We start from the raw sequence: 24,354 nt of genomic DNA, 5'->3' as shown, positions 1-24,354 counted from the left end.
TGTCTTAGTCTGTTTGTGATGCTATAATTGGATAATTTATAAAGGACAAACATCTATTTCTCACAGTTCTGGAGGCTGGGAAATCCAAGATCAAAGTGCTGGCACCTGGTATGAGCTTCTTGCTGTGTTCTCATATGGAAGAACATGGAAGCGCAAGAGACATTGAACCCACTCTTGCAAACCCTTTTCATACCAGCATAACACCCTCCAAAAGGCCTCACCTCCCAACACTGCTGCACTGGGGATTAAGCTTCTAACACGTGAATTCTGGGGGACACATTAAGGTCATGTCAAGTATGCACATATTGCATTTAATTTTCATGTTTCCTTATTCTCTTTTAATCTGCAACCATTTTTTAGCCTTTTCTACATTTCTGAACTTTTACAATTTTGAAGAGTACATCTCATTATTTTGTAGAATGTCCACATAGCACTTTATAAAACCAGCATCTACTTAAAAGTGAACATTTAAAAAAATGTTACATTTTAAGAAAAATATATCCAGGTAGATTTTGGTTATATGAGTAGAATGGTAAGAATTACATATAGAAAAAACGAAGAAGAAAAAAGAAAAATCACATTAACCACACAAGTCATTAATGGAAATCACAAAGTTAACTTCTTATGTGTATATTAAAAAATGATGCCTACATATAGACATGTATACAATGAATGTTATCAATATACAATAATATAAATGAGACATAAAGGAGAGAGGGCCAATTATGCACCACTAGTTAGCAAGGTACTAATGAAAGACAAATTGGGAGTTAGGCAACTTGAATTCCAATTCTGGCAACGAAGGGCTCTGAGCATGTCTCACATCACTTTGAAGCTGTTTCTTTATATATAAAATGAAGATGCCTGTATAGATGTACGGTTTGAAAATCTAGCTGACCATCAGAATCATGTGGGAAATTAAAATTTTATATATATATATATATATGTATATATATATATATATATAGAGAGAGAGAGAGAGAGAGAGAGAGCTGAGCTCCTCTCCAGACTTTCTGAATCAATTTCTGGGGTAAAGTCTTTTTTAAAAATGTTCCCTAGAATGAATCTTATGATCATACCAGTGTAGAATTTTTCTGCAAACAAAATTTTATGTAGAAACCCAACATACAACACAGGTAAAGATATGGCAGCTTTTGCTAATGTGGGATTGAGACCATCTCCTAAATTCTGCTTGCTGATTTATAACCCATGATAGCTTCTCATTTAACCCTGTGAGTCAGTGTGCAAACTGGTCCAGAGTAGAGGATCACTAACACGTCTCCCAGTTCTAGTATCTGGGTCTTTTATGCCTAAACAGCAAACTATTTCTTTCAGAGTGCAAGCCGTCATAATTTATTAGTTTTGAATTCTCAAGCAATTCACTTAAACTTCTGAGTGTCTATTTCCTCGTCTTACAGTGTGAACAGAGAATTCTCATCTCCAGTTACACGAAGGATTAAATGGGATATCTCAGCAAAGCACTCAGCAGCGACCCTAGCACAGGACTTGGACACACGTATTCAATAACACGAGTGGCTCTTCTCCACCCCTCTCTCCTGCTCACTCTCTAATAAAAAATAATGGTGTCAAAAATATAATTGATAAAGTATGTGAGGAGGGAAGATCAGTTTTAAAAGGGTCATGATTTAGTAACAAAAAGTAGAGTGATTTTAATTCTCTTCCTACAAACAAGTTATAGGAATAAGTTCATTTTTTTTTAGTACTGGATAATTAAAAGATACATAAAAACCATGGATTCACTTACGTTATTGGCATACAAAGGGCTATAAGAATTTGGCCTCATGGCAATACCTCCTGAATTATTCAGTTCCATTTTTATGCAGTATGGCATATGATTTTAATAAATGTATTTTTTAAAAGACAACAAAAACCCAGACTCGATGATTATGCAAATTAAAAGACATTAAGAAAAATTCTTAAGTATTATAAACCTTCACATTTATTTAATAGTGCTCTCAACACATATATTCAAGTGGAGCACACCACCTGTAAGTCAAATGAGCCCTACTGCACTATAGATATATCATTTAATAGACTTTAGGTAAGGTTTTTTTTAAAAAAAAAGATGAAAACATTCAAACAAAAACCTTTCAAAATCTTTATGTTATACATTTTAAGTATACCATTTGAGAATGCGCACTATGTGATAAATTTGAGTTCTAAAGATTTCTATTACTAATGGCGACTAATTATCTTTCTCATCCCAATCTGGGTTTTAGGTCTTATTTAACTAAGCCAGTTTCAACATGGAATATGATCTATAAATGTCTTTAAAAACAGATGACTTGAGATTCTAGTGAGGTGCTTGAGTTTAAATATGAAAACTATTCATATTTAAAGGAGACTTAAAGAAATGGATGATGTATCTTTAAGGGAAATTCATACATGTTTTTAACAAGAAAATTTCACTTTAATTTTTTAAAAGCTCATACTTATAAATACGGAGAATTCTAAGATCAAATGGTATAATCATTGTGTTCAGCTTTGTGGCTTCCTATTTATATTTTATAATTCAGCAGAAAATGAATCTTGGAATGTGTGATACTGAAGGTAAAATTTCTGAAAAATACTTAATACTGCTGAAAAAGTTTTAAAAAATAGAGAGATGAGTTTTCTGATTACCACTATCCTGAACAATTTTGTTCTGACAAATTCTTTAACCTCTGATATGTTCATTAGTAAAACACGAACTAATTGAATCCATCGACATGAAAAACCACAGGCTGAAATGTGAAGTGCATACATCATGCTGAAGGATTTTGTCTCAGCCGTGGAGGTAATAGTCAGCGAGGTCAGGTCAAAGAGGGTTAAACCAAGTCAGGATATAGCCAAAGAAATACATCAAACGCTGATTTTAAAAGGGCAATTAATCTTGGACAGAAATGCTTCCTGGGGAATGAGATCTCAATCTTAAGAGCACACTACATGATGTAGCAGTAAAAATGAACATATACAAGCTTACAGGGCTTTTATCCTATGATCACAAACAGAAGGAGAGTGCTGTTTATCAGAAAAATACAAACCCATTTAAAAATACTTACATTAACTTCTTCCGGATCTATACTCACTTAGCAGGACAGGTCTTAATGAACATGCAATATCCTAGTATATACCAAATACCAGGTATACTAAATATCTCTTTCCTTGCATACATTTTATATCTTTATTATTTCTGTCCAAACTATTTTCAGAGCTTTGACTCTTAACATTTTAAACAATTTAAAAATGTGCCCATATTAATTCTTTCATTGACTTTTACTTATAATCCTTGTATTTCTTAGTAAGGAGGACATAAACTAAAATTTAAATTATATAAAAAATCCCATATGATTAGCTGTAATTATAGAAATCAAAGTGTATTAAATTAAGTGATTTGTAAGGCCATTTTTAAAACTGATTCAAAGCTTCCTGACAATAAGATAAAAATGTGGTAAAGTTAAAAATTAAACCTTGTTCATTAATAAATAAATAAACTTTGAAAACAATATTATTTCATCTGCTTTCATAAAATGACCCAGTAACTCTAGTTGGGTGTAATAGGGCCCATTAATATTTGTCAAGTATGAACTATAGAATAGCTCAACTTCATTGCTTTATTTAAAATATAGACAATAATTGTACTGTTTACATATGGTCAGAATGAAGCCCCACAGTACCTGTTTCAATGAAAAGATGACTTGTTTTTAATTGTCTGCATATACTATTATTTTGGTAAGAGAATTTTGTTTTCTAGTGCTAAAAATGAAATAATTGTGCAAGTGTATGTTTCTCATTTTGGGGACAGTCAGGTTAATTCATTTAACTTCTTGAGATTGAGATAACAATAATTCAGAAGGAGAAACCAGAAGCATCTTCTGTCAGGTCCAGTAATCTCACCATTTCCAGTAGTGGAGAACAATCAGCACTATTTCTTTGATTTTAGAAAAAACATATGTCAATGGACTTAGTGAATTAAGAGATTCTTTATCACCAGAATTAGTCAATGTTGCCCACGTGCTGAGACAATATGCAGAGATGGAGGGGGAGGGAAGCAATCAAAGCAAAGAATTTGATTCATTTAATCTTAGAATTTAATAGTATAATGATAAATTAAGAAAATATATTGTAATTAGTAAATTTAAACTGAGCCTAACAGATTATTTAAACATGCTTATGAGGGCTACATTTGAAGAAATTTTAGAATTCCCACCGTGAATGACACTGTATCATTTCTTCCATAAAATATGTACACAAGAAGGAATACAAGCAGAGAATGTTAGGCTAAGACTGAAAGGAGAGGCTCCCATTATAGCCAAGTGACCCCATCCCATATGTCAGGCTTACAGTATCTCCACAAAGTTACAAATGGACTTTCCATGGTCACTTGTGAAGAGATTAAACAACAAATATATGTACAATTTGCTCTTTATGGTTTCTTCAATGTGAAACTACTAGCAACTATCTATTACAGTCTAGTTTTGGACCTCTTGCCTTAAAGAGGTTTAAAATATTTTAACAAGTATATGATCATAGTCAATCTGGCTGCAGGAAATGCAGTGACTATGAAGATGCCTTAGTAAAATAAGCTTATTTCTTCCATACCAGAGACACACTCCCGGCACTTCTAATCCTGTCCAGAAGTTAACTTCTAAGAAAGTAGAAATCAATGTCTCTTGCCATAACTTGAGTTATTTTTATAAGCAGTTACAATATTGATTTACATTTAGAGCATTACACATTTATAACTTCTATGTGTAAACTGAACATCGCCTACTTGTCTTTGCATAGTGGAATTAACAAACAACAATAAAAAAACAAAACTGCTTCTTTATCACTTTCCTTTGTAAATTTCTTATGAGTACAGTTCTTTTACTTGTGAAAACTGCTAACAAAACTCTAAGAAACAAAAAAGATTCAAATATAAAGTCTCAAAAAATAAAAAAGGCAATGAAGACTCACTTCAAAAGAATTTCTGGTTCATTTAAACTCTGTACGCATCCCATAAGATGGTAGCAGGAAGCCTCATTATTTTATAAAATAAGAAAACTGAATATTCATTAAAAAAACTCTAAATGATTGCCCAAATCAAACAGTGTGAAGGTATAGAGATACTAATTCCTTCTAATTCAAATTCTAAATGGGTATCTAAAGAATTACTGAAACTGTAAATCCTGCAATCTGATGAGGTTTGGGGATTGGAATTTTTTTATTCCTGTGGCATGAGTTTGCAAACTGAAGTGCCTATTCTTCTGGGGGCAGTGCCATCACACTGACAAATGTGATTATTGCTCAAATATTATCTCAAATCACAAGATATTAACCAGCTTCAATTTTGTCCAAATACTTAAAGTATCTATCTGCCTTATACGGTCAGCATGAGAGTTATATGTTTCTTTCTCTAATTGCTTTATGTCTGAACAAAATTAATCTTGTCAGCTAATTCACTTTATTAACATAATCTAATCATATAGAGCAAAGCAGAAAAAATGTGAATATACCATCTTTTCTTTCCTTTTTTCTTTTTTCTGAGATGGAGTTTCACTCTTGGTGCCCAGGCTACAGTGCAATGGTGCATTCCAGGTCACTGCAACCTCCGCCTACTGGGTTCAACCAATTCTCCTGCCTCAGCCTCCTGAGTAGCTGGGATTACAGGCATGCACCACCACACTTGGCTAATTTTCTACTTTCAGTAGAGACGGGGTTTCACCATGTTGGCCAGGTTAGTCTCTAACTCCTGACCTCAGGTGATCCACCCGCCTAGCTTACCACATTGCTGTACATTACATTAGAAGATTGCAAAATGAAGTTTAAGTGGGTAAAGCTTATAGGTGTTTTGTATTCTCCAAGGTAAAAAATAAATGTTCTTGATACGTTATTTTTAATGAACATAGAAAAAAATATTTCACTTCAGGTCTGGTACAGAAGCTTAGATCTCTGAGTCATTTTAACTACAGCTGAAACCACAAAAACAATTTACCTGAGCTCACCTTTGGTCATTTCCTGTTACCTCCAACTTGACTAATTCCCTCAGCCATTTACAAAAAAAGAAAGGAACACACAAAAGAGCTCATCATTAGTTACTCCACAAGCAGCAGCTCACCATTAGTTACTCCACAAGAACAACAACCTAAAGCACGTATTCATAAATACTAGTACATTCGACTTTCATATGATGAAATCAGACAAAAGTATTTCATCACTGAATCACTTGGAGGGAGTAGAAGACAATGGTGCCACATAACTTTTATGAAGTACTTTCTCTTTTCATCATGTGATGACAGCAAGTTCTTACACACCCAATCTTAAAGTCTTTCGCTTTCAACTTAAGTTGAGTGCAGGTGTGTCAAACTGCTTCATGTCTGACACATCTGACAATACTACAGGTGAACTGAACCAGGAAGCAAACGGGTTCTTACTGAAACAGTGACTCGATGTTTTGGATACTCTACACAGATTTTTAAATGACAATTTTTTTTTAATACGTAATAAAAAGAAGAGGCAAAGATAAAAGTTTTTCTAAAGAAAAGATACTGGTGTTAGAGATGTGGCTTCCTCCTGGAATGAAAGATACCATAAAAAATACCTGAAAAAAATAGAAATAGGCATTATCTATGTCATTTCAATGAAGTGTGTGTTCCGCAGTCAAGAGAAGCATTTGAGAGTCTGCGTGGGGAGAAGTCTGTCACACAATGTACTCACCTACAGCACCTGAAATCACCTAAAAGGAAGGTTTGTGGATAAGGTTGTGTGGCTGCGTTGCCTCACTGCTCCACTCTTCAAAAAAAAAAAAAACCACAAGGGAAGTCACACTGTGTATCCCCCAGAAAAGGATGTACACGTAGAGCAGCCTAGAAATTTAAGAGAATAAAGAGTCTCTTTGTCTCTTAAAAGAACAGCTTCACAAATTTGTGTGCCTTTCTTGTGTAGGGTCACGTTAATCTTGTCTTGTAACCTGGGTCTAAGACCAGAATAAAGGTGTATTCTGAGAGTGTGTGTCAGTTCAAAGCACCTGACTGCTTTTCATTTACATGTCTGGTGTTCATAATCACCATTTAAAAAATTCAACAAGAGTGGTCAGGATTATATATAGGAACACTAAAATAACAAAGCAAACAAAATAAAAACAGTAGACACTCAGGTTCCTAAGATCGTATCAGAAATATTACTAAGAGAGAAGAGCATGTAGGCAGATTAGATACTAAACACAAATTGAAGAATAAAGATCTGTGAAAGTAAAATAGTTAGGAAAAAGCAAGTATTTCAGAATGTTATTTGAAACTAAATCAAAAAGTTAAAAAGAAAGAAAGAAAAAAACAAATGGCAGCATAGTAAAGAGGAAAAAACCAACAGACCACCAGGAGATGGAGACCTGTGTTCTAAACCTAGTTCTGCAATTAAGTGGTTAAGACACCTTTGGCAAAATCATGTAAAAAATTAAAAGAGTAAACTTTGGGAGGCCAAGGTGGGTGAATCACTTGAGGCCAAGGGTTCAAGATCAGCCTGGCCAACATGGTGAAACCCTGTCTCTACCAAATATATAAAAATTAGCCAGGCATGGTGGCACATGCCTGTAATCCCAGCTACTTGCGTGACTGAAGCACAAGACTGCTTGAACCTGGGAGGGAGGGGTTGCAGTGAGCTGAGATGGCATCATTGCACTCCAGCCTGGGCAACGGAGTGAGAATCTGTCTCCAAAAAAAAAAAAAACAAGGTAACTTGAAAGTTCTACAGTTATACAATTCTTTAAAGATGTAAAATACAGTATTAACATCCAATTAATTTCTTCCCACTCTAGCACTCCTTAACCACACCCACAAACTAGAAATTGGCAACCATAAAATAAAAATGAATTGAACTAATAAATTTGTCATTAACAAAATAAACAATAAAAATTTCAAGTAAGCCCTCTTTCCTGGATTATAAAGCAACTGTTAACTTTAATTTTTACAGATAAAACACAAATGTATCAAGGGAGACCACCTTATATAAACTTGGGACTAGCAAATATGGATCATGTGGTGTCTGTGACAATTGTGCTGCTGTTAGGGGACAGATCATTATAGAACATATTCCTGCCAAGGTTTTTGTTTTCATTGGGGTGTTCCCATTCTATAGTCAAGGATGCTATAAAAAAGTAAATTTAAAATGACATATTTTAAAAAGCAGATTGTCAAAAAAACATCTAGGAAAAGTGCAATAAGGTAGTCATTTGAGACTGGGTGCAGTAGCTCATGCCTACAATCCCAGTACTTTCTGAAGCTAAAAGTGGTAGTATCACTTGAGTGAGGCCTGGGCAACACAGTGAGACCCACCTTTTGTTTTTAAAAAAAGGTAGTTATTTGAATATTAAACTCTGGCTTAAATTTCATTTACTACTAATTGATAAAAGCATTTGTTATAGTTTCGTTGCTTGTCCCCGCCAAACCCCAGGCTGAAATTTTATCCCTAAAGTTGGAAATGGGGCCTAATGGGAGGTACTTGGGTCGGGGTTGGGGGGTGGATACCTCATGAATAGATTAATGCCTTCCCTGGGTGTGGAGGAGTGAGTGAGTTCTCACTGTCTTAGTTCCCACAAGAGCTGGTTATTATAAAGAGCCTGGCACCACCCTGCTCTCTCTGGCTTCCTCTCTCACCATGTGACCACCGCACACATTTCCCTTCAGCTTCCACCATGAGGAGAAGCAGCCTGAGGATCTCAGGAGATGCCCAATATCCAGGCAGCAGACTTGTGAGTTAAATAAACCTTTTTTCTTTATAAATGACCTAGCCTCAGGTATTTCTTTATAGCAACACAAACAGACTAAGAGAGCATCTAGTTTTTTTAATGTTCTTTAAAGTACTATTACAAAGTACTCAAAAAGGGAAAAAACACAATACAGAGAATTGAATAACTGAAAGCCAATGTTGCCATGGACAGGAAAGAGGTTTATGGGGTATATCTCTATCAGCAATAAAAACTATTAACTTTTTAATTACACTTCAAATGAAAATAACTCATCTATATTCCAAAATCCTCAAAAACACAGAAAAACAGACATTAAATAGATCAAAAACAAACCACCTTATAACACTGAGAAAATGAACTAAAAAAGTAAGCTTATTCTTGAATTTCTGGGAATTTCTCAGAAGTTAGGAGTTACTTATTCAAAATTTATGTAGCTTGAGTTCAAAAATAAAAAGTTTACTTAACTGTCTCTAAAGATATACAGGAAAATGGCAACACTGATTGTCTCTAGAAAAGGGAACTAGGTTAGAGTTTGGTGAGCAGCAGTTAGGAAAGAGACTTTTTACTAAATTCCTTTATATATGCTTTGATGTTTAAAATATGTAAATGTATTGTCTATAAGAAAAAAAGTTTTAATTATTTTAACTGAACACAATCCATTAAAAAAAAAGTGATAGACAGGAATTCACCAAAATTAAATGCTTTTATCTTTCAAAAGAAAATGAAGACAATGTTGGGTGTGGTGGCTCACACTTGTAATCCCAGCACTTTGGGAGGCTGAGGCGGGTGAACCTCCTGTGGTCAGGAGTTCGAGACCAGTCTGGCCAACATAGTGAAACCCTGTCTCTACCAAAAATACAAAAATTAGCCGGGCATCGTGGCAGGCACCTGTAATCCCAGCTACTAGGGAGGCTGAGTCACAAGAATCACTTGAACCCGGAGGTGGAGGTTGCAGTTAGCCAAGATCGTACCACTGCGCTCCAGCCTGGGCGACAGAGCGAGACCCTGTCTGGGGGGAAGAGAGAGAGAGAGAGAAAAAATGAAGGCAAGTCACAGAGTAGGAGAAAATATCTGTAAATTGTATGTCTGATAAAGAACTTGTATCCAGAACATATAAACAATGCTCAAAACTCAGTAATAAGGAAACAATCCATGAAAAAAACAAGAAAAGGATGTGAATAGACACTTCATCAAAGAGATCTACAAATTATAATAAGCACATGAAAACGTGTTCAATGCCATTAGTCGTTAGAAAAATGAGAATTAAAATCATCATGAGATACCACTAGGATGGTAATACATGTGAGTGAGAATGTGGAGAAACTGGAATTAATTCTTTTTTTTTTTTTTTTTTGAGACAGAGTCTGGCTCTGTCACCCAGGCTGGAGCGCAGTGGCCGGATCTCAGCTCACTGCAAGCTCCGCCTCCCAGGTTTACGCCATTCTTCTGCCTCAGCCTCCCGAGTAGCTGGGACTACAGGCGCCCGCCACCTCGCCTGGCTAGTTTTTTGTATTTTTTAGTAGAGACGGGGTTTCACCGTGTTAGCCAGGATGGTCTTGATCTCCTGACCTCGTGATCCGCCCGTCTCAGCCTCCCAAAGTGCTGGGACTACAGGCTTGAACCACCACACCCGGCCAGAAACTGGAATTCTTACACACTGCTGGTAAGACTGTAAAATGGTACAGTCACTTTGGAAAAGGTTAGCAGTTTCTTTTAAAATAAAAAATAAACTTGCTATATGACCTTGTCACTCCACTCCTAGGAAGCTACCCAAGAAAAATGAAAACAAATGTCCACAGAAAGACCCATATTTGAATGTTCCTAGCAGCTCTGTTTATAAAGGTGAAAAGCTGGAAACAGTCCAAACACCCATCAGCTGGTACAGGGAGAACCAAAATGTGATGTATCTACCCAATGGAGTATTAGTCACCAATAAAAAGGAACAAACTATGGACACTTGCTTCAATATGGATGCAATTCAAATACATAATGTTAAGTGGAAAAAAACAGTTGCAAAAGACTCTATGTTGTATGATTCAATTTATGTGAAACATCCAACTAGGCAAATTATAGAGATAGAAAGCAGACCAGTGGTTGTTTATAGCTGGCAGTGGAGCAGAAATTAGCTACAAGTAAGTACAAGGAGATGGAAATGTTCCAAAAACCAAATTGTGGTGTGATGGTTGCACAATTCTATAAATTGACTAAAAAATCATTAAATTATAAAAAAATTATTTAACTAAAATTCTTACTGAAAGCTAAAATTACACAGTAGAAAAGATGGATTAGGATTCTAAGATAGTTTTATAATCAACTTAATGTTAATTGCTCCATGATTTAATGATCGTAAATAATATGTTTCATGGTAATGATAGAAAGAATTCAGTAACTGGATTGTTTAGCAAACATTTACCCTAGCACTAGAGATACATGGATGTGTGTAAGACATCATCAGAAACCTTACTATAAAGGCTAGTAAAGTTCAAGGAAGACTTTATAAAATGTATTTATAACCTCTTAAACCCTGTTCAGTTTTAATAATTTTGGGTAGTAGTCAGTGTTCTCTTCCTTCAATCCCTTCTGGTATTGGTGTATTATTTTAGATGCCCTTCCCCTTCCTATTGAATCTCTGTTCATTTTTACAGTGTTATATACATGTAGGAATGCTAGTATAGGCAAGCATACTTGACTAAGGAAAATCACAATATTCTCAGGCTGAATGACACATATTTTGGGCTCCATATTCTTTGCTTAGTCATTTAGGCTGGAATACCACAACATTACCCCCAAACCCACTATTTCTGATTCTACTACTTAGGCAAACTATTTCCTTAGATGCATCATGCTTCATGAACTGTGTGGTATATGTCATGCAAGTAATCCTGCATTTCTCCAATTCAGAATATATTCATAAGAAGCATTATCGGTTAAAGTATTACCTTCATATATACTAATGCATTACCTCTTTCCTTCATAGATTTAAAGTTTTTTAAAAAAAACTCTGTTATATAATAAATATAAACTCTATGCAATTTTTATGTCAATACAGTAATATGCCACTGAAAATTTCCCCTGTAGTTTAGTAAGCATTAATAGGGCTGGGATTCAAGAACAGCAGGACAATTTACACACACACACATACACACACACACACACACACACACACACATAATGTGGTCATTTGGTATTCATGAAGGATTGCTTCAAGGATCGCTGAGGATACCAAAACCCACTGATGCTCAAGTCCCTTATACAGAATGGCATAATATTTGCATATAACCTATGCACATGTATGCTTTAAATCATTCATCTCTAGATTACTTGTAATATTTAATGCAATCTAAATCGATATAAATACTTGTACTGTATTGTTTAGGGAACAATAACAAGAAAAAAAAAGTCTGTTTATCTTCAGTACAGACATAATCATCCATTTTCTCTCCCAAATATTTTTTATCTGCTGTGGGCATGATGTGGAGCCCATGGATATGAAGGGCCAACTGTATTATACACATATGTATATCTCATGTATTCAAGTGTGTATGCGTGTGTGCGTGCATGTGTGTGTGTGTGTGTCTGTCTGTCAACAGTGGTCTCCATCAGTTAATGGATTATGGGCACTGTTGTTTTCTGCATTTTCTTGGTGTTCTGTATGTTGTAATAAAGAAAAACAGAATTCAGCAATTTTAAAATTTGTCCCTTGTGTGCAGGAAAACACCCTTAACCTAAGTTACAAAATTAGGGCCATAAAACAGGTCAAGTTTTTGAATGAACTTGTAGATTGTCAAAGCCTAAAAGAACAAGGTTAACTAAAAAAGAAAAAGTAGAAAGTAGTAGAAAATTCAAATAAGATACTCATCAATTATTCAGTATTACCAACTTTCAAATACCAAAAATAAGAAAATTATTTTTACCATTTCTGACTTCTTTAAAGTTAATAAACAAAATGCAAGATTAAAAGTAGTATTTATCAGAACTGAATCCATAAACTAAAAACCAGAGTACCAGAGATGTGCTAAGAGGGTGATTTAAAAACTATTCTATTTTGCCAGAGAGTCGAGTCCTCATTTTGTTAGTCAATAATTTACAAAATAATATATTAAATATTAAGTGCTTCTGTTTGAAAAGGCTTTTCACCATAAGATACGAAAATATCTTCCTGAAATAACCTGTTATTTATAAATGTGGAATGCTTATTTTACTTCAGTAACAGGAAATGAAAGAAATGTTTTAATGTTGCTCATTGTATTACCTTCAGGATCAACAGCAGAAGGACAAACTTCTTTGAGGAGATCTCCTAGTGTGTGCAACTGTCCATCTGCAGCCACAGGACGAAACAGCTTCTGAATGAAAGGTCTTTCAGTCGTTGTCTATTTGAAAAATGAAAAAATAATTCAAGCAATTAAGTCTTTGTTGCTGCCAATTATAAATTTATATATCATAAACTTTATGGATTAAAAAGCAAACAACACAAAAAGATACCAATGAAAGCATTTCTTCTCAGTATCTCTAAAAGAGACTAACAAAGCAAAGACAAAACAGAAACCCTGGCTGAATACTGAATTGAAGAAGGAAATTTTTTAGAAATCCAACTATAAAACACAGTTTTGGGATAAATGGGAAAATACAGAATGGACAACTGATAGTATTATTGAGCGAATGTCAAATTTCATAGGTATAATAAGGACAATCCTTATTTTGAAGAAATTCATGTTCAAGTGTGTGTGTGTGTGAGAGAGAGAGAGAGTTGTGTGTGTGTGTGAAGACAAGGCAAAAATAAAAAAAAATTAACTAATGCTGAATCTAGGTAGAAGGTGTATGATTTTAGTACTTTCATTATTTCAACTTTTCCACAGGTTTCACAGTTTCCAAAATAGCAGATGCAGCCATTTCATCTGACAAAAACTGTTAGTAGCACTACACCATAATTTATTGCTAATAATCTCATTGTTTTACTCACTTTTAAAATTGTTTCATTTACTAAATGTCCTTAGTGATGATGGAGGCTTTATCATGACAGAGTACAGAGGCTCTGAAATCAGCCAGTGTCTACGAAGAACACTACTGTTTGCAAGATCTATGATCTTGTACCCGGTTCCCTTTATCTGCTAATTTGGGACATTCCATATCTCTTGAGTTTTTTGTGGAAATAAATGAACAACTGTGCCAACCACAGAGTAAATAAATAAACGTTAAAGAGAATAAAAGCATTTTTACCTCCTCTCTCCCTCTTAACTGTTATTTCACTTTAAGATGGTAAATTTTAAGCTTTCTGAGATGAAAAATCATTAAAACTTAACAAGAACAGAGAAATGTCATATATATATATATATATATAGAGAGAGAGAGAGAGAGAGAGAGAGCGAGAGCGAGAGAGAGTTTGTTTTTTGAGACAAGGTTTCACTCTGTCACCCAGGCTGAACTGCAGTGGCGCAACCCCCAGGTTGCAATTCTCCACCTAAGCCTCCAGAGTAGCCGGGACTACAGTTGTGAGCCACCATGCTCAGCTAATTTTTGTATTTTCTGTAGGGGGGGGGGGTCTCACTATGTTGCCCAGGCTGCCTCATATTTTATAAGAATATGATTTCAAACACTTAGGCATTAGAGACAAGTTTTTGTTTTTGTCTTTTAATGACAGAGATACACCTCAACATCTTTGACACAACTGTTAGAGATTTGGTTTAAAAAGAAATAGACATGGATGAAGTGGGAAACTATCATTCTCAGCAAACTAACACAGGAACAGAAAACCAAACACCTCATGTTCTCACTCATAACTGGGAGTTGAACAATGAAAACACATGGACACAGGGAGGGGAACATCACACACCAGGGCCCGTCGGGTAATAGGGGGCTACGGGAGGGATAGCATTAGGAGAAATACCTAATGTAGATGAGGGGCTGATGGGTCTAGCAAACCACCATGGCACGTGTGTATCTATGTAACAAACCTGTACATTCTGCACATGTATCCCAGAACTTAAAGTATAATACAAAAAAAAAAAAAAACCATAACAAAAATAAATAGAAAAAATGAACATATAAGCATGTGAGCTGCCTTTCCTAGTTCTATGCTTATGTATTCACTGAATACATAGTATTTTAAAATAGTACTCCAATAATATATTTGTTTGTGACAAGTATGAAAATAAACTGTAATTTTAAAAAAATCTTGACAATATGCACTGAATATGATTCAATTCATTTCACTATTTGAACTCTACGAATTATTTTTAAAAATATGACTGATATCCTTTGATATGTGTTGGCTCTGTGTCCCCACCAAATCTCATCTCAAATTGTAATCCCCACCTGTGTAGGGAGGGACATGTAATCCCCATGTGTCGAGGGAAGGAGGTGACTGGGTCATGGGGGTGGTTTTTCTCATGCTGTTCTCGTGATACTAGTGAATTCTCACGAGATCTGATGGTTTTAAAAGTGGCAGTTTTTCCTGCACTCTCATCTCTCTTTCCTGCCGCCTTGTGAAGGTGCCTGCTTCCCTTTCTACCATGATTTTAACTTTCCTGAGGCCTCCACAAGCCATACGGAAAAGTGTCAGTTAAACCTTTTGCCTTTATAAATGATCCAGTCTCAGATATTTCTTTATAGCAGAGTGAAAACAGACTAATACATCCTTCAATTTAAAAAGCCATACTTTCTCATACAAGTTGAAACGAAGAACAGTATCATGCATAATCAAGTGATTAACTGTGTAAAGATAATAAGGTTGGGGAGTTCAGAGAAGAAAAGAAATGAATAGGGAATTGTAGTGATAATTTAAAATAGCCATCCCTCACTCAGGGTTTTTGATTTTCAGGCCATGAAGAAGCTTTTAATGCTTTTTAGCAAAGGAAGTAATGTTGGTGAAAGGCTTTTTCTGACGATTAATGGAAAGCAGTGTTGTGTATGGTGAGTTGGTTATGAAGCAAAATCAAGAATGACTGGTGAGAGGCTGACTGAATATAGCAAGCTTATGTGAAGACAACTGGAGCTGGTGCAGTGGAAAACGAAGAGACCAGGAATATACCCACAACTTAAAGAAAAAAGTCAGAAGGTACCTCCCACAGTCCGACCTGAAAACAACAAAGTCAAAGGAATCTTTTCAAGAAGTTGGAGCTCTCATTCATATCCTAATTAGTGTATGAAATGCGAGGTGGCTTTGCTATAATGAAATTACCTGGAATATTTCTAACACAGAAATAATAAATGCTTGAGGTGGTGAATATCCTCATTTGATCATTGCACACTGCATGCTTATAGCAAAAGATTACATGTACCCCATAAATAATTGCAACTATTATATATCCATAAAAATTAAAACTAAAAAATTAAAAATTACCTGAAAAAAAATGCTAAACAGGAAAGGCCAACTAGTCTTGGTTACATATTAAAAAACAGAAATTCTCCTCTAACCTCACTACTGGAGAAATATCCTGTTATTTTTATGTATCTCTCTTTTTTCCCACTCTTTCCCAAATCTGAGCAAGTATTATAAAGGAATATAACCTTCAATGATCTTTTATGATGAGGTATTTGCTTAGTGGGGAGAAACCCCCAGGGCTGTTACATAGTGTAGCTACTTGCTGTAGAATGGTAACTAAGAAAACACTCAGCAAAGTGTTGTTTCTCATTTAATGAAAATCTTATTTTAAAAGACAAAAACTCAATATACCCCAACCAAAAATCTGATGAACATTTTCTGTTTAATATTTATTATACAGTGCCTTTAAAAACATAATATTCTTATTCTTAAAAATTTAGTGTGCTAGTAAATAGCAATTAAGTACCTAAGTCAATCAGGACTACAAAAAAAATACTCAATTAGGGGAGTTAGTTACTTCTGTCATCTGAATGTTTGCGTCCCTTCAAAATTCCTGCTGAAACCTATTCCTCACCATTGGCAGTACTAAGAGGTGAAGCTTTTGAGAGGTAATTAGGTCATGAGGGCAGAGTCCTCACGAATGGGATCAATGCACTTATAAAAGAGGCCCCAGGGAGCTTGTAAGCCCTTTGCCCCTTGTGCCATGTGGGGTGGGGGTGGGGGGCGGCAGTGCAGCAACCAGTGCTAACTCTGAAGCAGACAGCAGTCCTCACCAGACACCGAATCTGCTGAAGCCTTGCTCTCTGACTTCCCAGCCTCCAGAACTGTGAGGAATAATTTTCTGTTGTTTATACATACATTATCCAGTCTAGGCCTGGTGTGGTGGATCACCTGAGGTCAGGAGTTCAAGACCAGCCTGGCCAACATGGTGAAACCCCATCTCTACTAAAAATACAGAAAATTAGTTGGGCATGGTTGTGGGCGCCTGTAATCCCAGCTACTCAGGAGGCTGAAGCAGGAGAATCACTTGAAGCCAGAAGGCAGAGGTTGCAGTGAGTCAAGATCATGCCATTGAACTCCAGCCTGGGCAACAAGAGCGAAACTGTCTCAAAAAATAACAACAATAAAAATTACCTAGTCTAAGATATTTTGTTATAGCAGCCCAAATGGACTAAGACAATTACCCTTAAAACAAAAGCTCCTACAGATCATGCAATCAAGTGCAGAGGTTCTTAAGGGCCATGGGAATGGAGGACACATTCATGCAAACTTTTCAACAGTTCTCATTAGCCCTGTGTTACAGCTCTGCAGAGAAGACTAAATTATACCGAGAAATATTTTTAAATCTCCACAAATAGGAATTTGTAAACGCTGATTTAGTATATATAAAATTAGACAAGACTAACAATATTCAATGCAATCTAAATCTTAGGTTGACAGACAAGAAAGCCACTGCAAACAGGAATATACCACAATACCTGATCTTGCCACATATTTGTAAATATGCAAAGCATTTCAATAACTTCCAAGAAACAGTGTTACTCTCATGAGAAATAACATGATGTAAGTCACCTTTGAAACTGTCCTTGTTACTTTTTCAAATGCATGTTAGTCATTTCTTAACACCAAATGAAATGAAAAACTGAGGTGGTAATGGCTGGCTGCTCCCATCTCTCCTCTACTCATGCGCCTTCACCAATACATCAATCACTTTTTCTTATATGGGAAATTTACGGTGTTGATATAGCTCAGAGATACATTGAAGAAAAGCAGAAAAACGAAACTTGTAAAAATTTTGGCAAACCTTATGTATTTTCTTAAATAGTTCAAATGTAAAACTTAAAATTCTTATAAATAATGTAGTGTTACAGCTATATTGTAAATGGTGGCTCACGCCTGTAATCTCAGCGCTTCAGGAGACCAAGGTAGGAGGAGAGCTTGAGTCCATGAGTTTGAGACTCCCCTGGGCAACACAGAGAGACCTCATCTCATCAAAATGTAAACAAAAAACTCTCCAGGTGTGATGGAGTGCACCTGCAGTCCCAGCTACTTGGGGGTGGGGGTGGGGGGCAGAGGCTGGAGGAACGCTTGAGACCAAGGGGTCAAGACTGTAATGAGCCCATTCACACCACTGTACAACAGAGCAAGACCCTGTTTCAAAAAAAAAAAAAAAAAAAGAGAAAGAAATGAAATGCAAAGAGAAAGTCTCTATTTCCAATATAGCCAGTAGAGCCAATAGGTTAACCCATAAAATCAGACAATGTGTGGACTTTAAGAGTAACAAGCACAATCATCACAAACTTAAATCAGGTTTGAGTCCTTTGAGTTATATACAGTTACATGCTGCAACAAAACATGCCAGGCAGTTGTTAAAAAGCATTAGATTCAGTTGGGAGTGGTGGCTCATGCCTGTAATTCCAGCACTTTGGGAGGCCGAGGCAGGCGGATCACGAGGTCAGGAGTTCAAAACCAGCCTGGCCAATATGGTGAAACCTGGTCTCTACTAAAAATACAAAAATTAGTCAGGCATGGTGGCACGTGCCTGTAATCCCAGCTACTCGGGAGGCTGAGGCAGGAGAATCGCTTGAACCCAGAAGGTGGAGGTTGCAGTGAGCCAAAATCTCGCCACTGCACTCTAGCCTGGGCGACAGAGTGAGACTGTCTCAAAAAAAAAAAAAAAGAGTATTAGATTCAAGTCCTGTTTCTGTCATTCATTATGGGACCATGGGCACAATTACCTATCTTTCCTGAAGCTCAGTTTTTTCAACTGCAAAACAGGAATATATACATATGTGTAAACACACATGTATATGTATAAATAGAGATGATACCTGTATTATAGAGTTTCTGAGATAATAAAATGCACAACACAATTCTGACACATAACAATTTGTAACTTAAAACATATCATCACCAGGGCCACTAGTTTTAGTACACTGTAACGCATAGTTTAATTTAATACTATCCAAACTATGTGTTGACTCAAGGTTTTATTTCCTTTTAGTTTCATTCATTTACCATTCACTTGTTTGTAAGTTAAAAAGTCCAGAATCACAAAATTCAGAAGTTTAAGTTTTAATGTTTTTCTATATAGCAAGGGAAAAAAAAAAAAAAAAAGACAAAGTCATTTTAACACTACTTTCAAAATCAGCCTAGAACTTAACACTAGAGGCATGACCCATAAAAGGGAATACTAATAAATAGACTTAATCAAAATTAAACAACAGCAGCAAAGCTTTTGCTCTGCAAAAGATCCTGTGAAGAGAATGAAAACATAAGCCATGGGCTGGGAGAAAATATTTCAAACCCGATCTCCAAGAAAGGTCTTGTGTCTATAATATATAAGAACTCCCAAAATGCAACAGTTTAAAAAAAAGCAAATAATCCAGTTAGAAAATGGGCAAAAGAAATAAACAGACATTTTACCAAAGAGAATATACAGGTGGCAAATAAGCACATGAAACTATATCTCACACATCATTAGCCATTAAGAAAATGCAAATTAAAACCACAATGTGATATCACTACACACCTACCAAAATATCCAAAATAAAAATTAGTGGTAACACCAAATGCTGGTAAGCATGTGGAAAAATAGTCCTTCACACATTGATGGTACAAATGTAAAACAGTACAGTCCCTCAGTAAAGGAGTATGGCAGTTTCTTACAAAACTAAACATGCACTTACCATATGACCAAGTAATTACACTCTTGAATATTCCCAGAGAAATAAAAATGTATTCTCCAAAAAACTTGTACATGAACATTCATAGCTGTTTTATTTGTAAGAGTCAAAACCAGTAAGCAATCCCAGGTTACCCATTAAAGCAGGTGAATGCTTATAAACTGACTGTAATACGTCTGTCCCGTGGAATACTACTTAGCAATAAAAAGGAACAAACTACTGGTATATGCAACGACGTGGATAGACCTCAAGGGAATTATGTTACGTGAAAAAAGTCGATCTCAAAAGGTTACATGCTGCATGACTCCACTGATACTAGTGAAATGACAAAAACTTTAGAAATGGAAAACAAATTAGCAGTTGTCAGAGGTTAGGGAAGAGATGAAGTAAGGTAGGTGGCTGTGGTTATAAAAGGGTAGCCTAAGAGATCCTTGTGTTGAAACAGGGCTATATTTTGAATATAGGGTGAATCTACATATGTGCTAAAGATTGCATTGAACCAAATACACACACACAGTATATGTAAAACTAAGGAAATCTGAGTAATGTTTGTGGATTATATTAATACAATTTCCTGGTTGTGATACTGTACTATAATTATGCAGGATGTTAGAATTGGGGGAAACTAGATGAAGGGTATGTAGATCTTTCTGTATTATTTCTTACAATTGTATGTGAATCTGTAATTCTCTCAAAATAAAAATCTTTTTAAAAAATCCAAAACAACTAGTCTAGAGCTTTGTTAATCAAAGTGTACTCTGAGGACCTGTAGCATCTTGGTTATCACCTGGATCTTATTAAAATGCAGATTCTCAGGCCACATATTGGAATTCCTGAACTGGAATCTGCATTTTAACAAGATTTCCAAGTGATTCATGCTTAAAGTTTGAGAAGTACTGGTCTACAGCACTGACTTTCAACCTTTCAACCTACTCTAACACATCTGAAGGCCGTAACAAAATTTACATCAGTAACAGTTGCTCAGTTGAGCAGTGACTCTCAACACAAATGAGTGAGGAAAGGTGGGGACTCAACACTCAGGTAGCAGGAAAAGCCTCCTAGGTGATTCTGATGAAATGTTTTCTCCATCCTGGCTGAAAAACCCAGAACACAGTCAATTAAGGCTCAAAACAAAAGTCATGTTTATAATGTTGGAGATCTTTAAAAGGCAGATAATATATACTAAAACACAGCAAAAGCAATTATTACAATGTATAAATCTTGTAAGAAACACATCAGAATTAAAATCACCAAGTACATAATGAAAATCCTTTAAAAAGTATGAAAATGAATGTAGTCTAAGTAGCTACTAATAATGGCAGTTATAGTGAGAAACGCTCTAGAGTCTTTTACTCTTGATATTTCCTAGTCACAAACATCTATTTCCAAAACTGACCCTTCGTATTTCAAATAATTTATAGCCTGGTACAGTAATAAGAGCATGATATTTAAAGTCAGTCAGAAGACACATATTCTAGCTCTGGATGGCACCTGATTACATTAGATTCAGTTTATGGTTCCAATCCCAGCTCTGTCAATTAGTACCTGGGTGACCCTAGGCAAATACTTAAACCTTCTTGTGTTACTTGTGTGTCAATTGTTTCATCTGTAAAATGAGGATATTAACAGTATATACCTCAAAGGTTTTTTTGTGAAGGTTACACAATTAATTCATATAAAGCATTTAGAACAATATCTAGCACATACTGAATGCTCAGTGAGTGTTATAATTGTTCTTTTTAAACGTGACTTGACTCTCAACAGAACTTTACTGAATTCTAATATGTATTCTGTATTGAGTTGTCAAAAAAAGTAAGGATTATAATAACATACACTATTCTTGTAGTCAACCCTGTTACTATGTTATTACTAGTGCTAGTCTTGTTTTGGTCATACAAATTGTATTCACATACATTAAGAATTAGAAATGTTGGTTTATTAGAAATGACCATTTCTGGCTAGAAGGGTATATATCTGGGTCACTGACTATGGAGTCAATGTCCATAAAGAGGAGGAAGAACACCATCAGAGTAAAAGGAGATTCTATTCACTGAAACAAAGTGATAAAAAGTTATGAAAGAGAAAAACATAAAAAAACCAAAGGGGTGAAACTTAATAGATGCCCAGTAGATGCACAATGCACTGGGTTGTAAAACTTACAATAGACTTAACTAAAAGGCAAGCAGGGATGGAGGTGCTAGGAGAGTCTCCTATGGACACAGCAGGCAGAACGTAATGATGACAAGGGGCTCAAGTTTATTTAAAAAGAGTTTGGACAGGCTGGGCGTGGTGGCTCACACCTGTAATCTCAGCACTTTGGGAGGCTGAGGTGGATGGATGATAAGGTCGGGAGTTCGAGACCAGCCTGGCCAACATGGCGAAACCTCATCTCTACTAAAAATAAAAAAAATTAGCCGGGCGTGGTGGTGTGCACCTGTAGTCCCAGCTACACAGGAGGCTGAGGCAGGAGAATCGCTTGAACCTGGGAGGCAAAGGTTGCAGTGAGCTGAGATCACATCACTGCACTTCAGCCTGGGCAACAGACTGAGATTTCTCAGGATCTCCCAAAGACCCGAATCACTGTAAACTGAATGCATAATATCATTTGCTCCAATGAGGCTTAGATGGACATTCTAGTCTTCTTGGTTGAGCTGAAGAAACAAATATTATATTGATAATTTATGTATGTTGTATTTTTCAAGGTATAGCAACAAGTTTTTATTCATCGGCTACTTTGTGTGTGTGCTTTAAGTCTTTTGAAACAGGATGGTGATTTACTACATTTATAAGTAAAATTTATTTAATTTACAAGGGTTGCTTAAGTATATCACAGGATTTCACTTGTTACATTTGCAGGTGCTTAAAAAAATCAGCTATACTAAACTATAACTGGAATTAGCAAAGTTCATTTACAGATTAATCAAGAATATAATTAGATTTGCCTAACTATATAAGTAGTACTATGTGTTATTTAAGAATTAAATCTAGAAAAGGGATGGACTCTGAAAATATCAAGAAGTGAAAAAGACTGCTCTCATTTTTGTACAACAATTACTAAATTTATAAGTAGCATTAATTGAACTGAAAAGGCATTTTAGAAAAACTAGATTTTACAATTTATAACTCTAACAAAACACAACTAACTATAAGTATGCCTGTTCATGCCCAAAAGCTACCTTCCAAAATTAAAAACCCCATTGGATGGCCGGGCACAGTGGCTCATGCCTATAACCCCAGCACTCTGGGAGGCTGAGGCAGGCAGATCACCTGAGGTCAGGAGTTCGAGACCAGCCTGGCCAATATGGTGAAACTCTGTCTCTAATAAAAATACAAAAATTAACCAGGCGCTGTGGCAGATGCCTGTAATCCCAGCTACTTGGGAGGCTGAGGCAGGAGAATCGCTTGATCCTGGGAGGTGGAGGTTGCAGTGAGCCGAGACTGTGCCACTGCACTCCAGCCTGGGCAACAGAGCGAGACTCCGTATATTAAAAAACAAACAAAAAAAAAAACAAACAAAACCCTATTGGCAACTACTAGGGCCATCAAATCAGTGTATTTTCACTTGACACACAATTTTGAAATAATGAACCGAACTTACTATTTTTGAAAATATTACATAATAAATTAAATATCAGTGAAGCTTCATTGCTGAAATGGTGACAAAGATGAATAGCAATAAAACTTTTCTTATAGATCTTTAGCAAAAAACAAAAAAACCCCAAACATACTTTTGTACATTACTTTAGAGAATCAAGTAGCTGCTATTTGAGTAACAGTGGTAACAGACACTACAATGATATAAACAAATTACGACAAATAATATTGTTTTTATTTCCTGCCTATGTTTAAAAAAAGCTTTAGTTTTACCTATATTTAACAAAAGCATAGGTACAACAACAACAACTACTGCTACTACTAACATATAAGTAGCGTGGATAGCTTGGATAGAATTATCTTAATAGTAGTACTCAAGCGCAGGATCTCTAAGTAATGACCAGAAGGCAGGAATAAATTTTATCAGAAATCTTTATTCATTATGTATTTATTATGTATTTATCAGGGTATCACTATGCTAATGGATACAAAGATAAATAACATGCAAACAAATAACTATAATACAGTGTTATGTGGTAACAGAAATATGTACAAAGCACTATGAAAAAAATTATACAGCTTGAGCACAAATTTTAACTCTGGACTTACTGGCATTTAGAGCAAAGCCAAAACAATCCAAACTGGTTAATTTCATTTTCCAAGAGTGAAAGCTATACCAGTAGGTACAAAGTAAAATATGCTAATTGTGGTAGAAAGTAAAATATTACAACAGTAGGGAGTTTCAAAAGAAGATAAAAATAAAGGAGGGAATATAGAAGGTCTTCAAGCTTCCAGCTTGAAATACATATACATTTTTTTAATATAGAAAGAGATAAAGTCATTTGAGTATTCAGAGGGCAGACTGAATATAATGGTACTTCTGATAAATCAGTGGATAAGGAGAGAAAAGTGGACTAAGGGCCATAGCATATAGAGCTTGGAATGTCACATGTAGTGGAAATAAAGGTTTCGTTAGAATCCCAACTCCCAACAACGTACTGTGTATCTACAGCAAATTACATCAACCT

General features: G+C 35.7%; 1 protein-coding gene across 4 annotated transcripts in view; it reads right to left on the bottom strand.

The window, feature by feature from the left end:
- Positions 1-24,354, bottom strand: part of ATG5 (autophagy related 5) — a 137,905-nt gene that overhangs the window by 5,723 nt on the left and 107,828 nt on the right. For 3 of the 4 annotated variants that reach the window (XM_023205929.2, XM_023205931.2, XM_023205930.3), the window contains one exon: positions 12,978-13,095. In XM_023205929.2, the coding sequence (XP_023061697.1) occupies positions 12,978-13,095 (118 nt within the window). Of the gene's footprint in view, positions 1-12,977; positions 13,096-24,354 lie in introns of those variants that run through there. The other variant, XM_026454412.2, reaches the window with a different exon arrangement.

This window comes from Piliocolobus tephrosceles, chromosome 5 (assembly GCF_002776525.5).
Source record: "Piliocolobus tephrosceles isolate RC106 chromosome 5, ASM277652v3, whole genome shotgun sequence".
In the NCBI taxonomy this organism is placed as follows: domain Eukaryota; kingdom Metazoa; phylum Chordata; class Mammalia; order Primates; family Cercopithecidae; genus Piliocolobus; species Piliocolobus tephrosceles.
The sequence above is the reverse complement of the archived record's forward strand: the minus strand, read 5'-3'. Positions and strand labels throughout refer to the sequence as shown.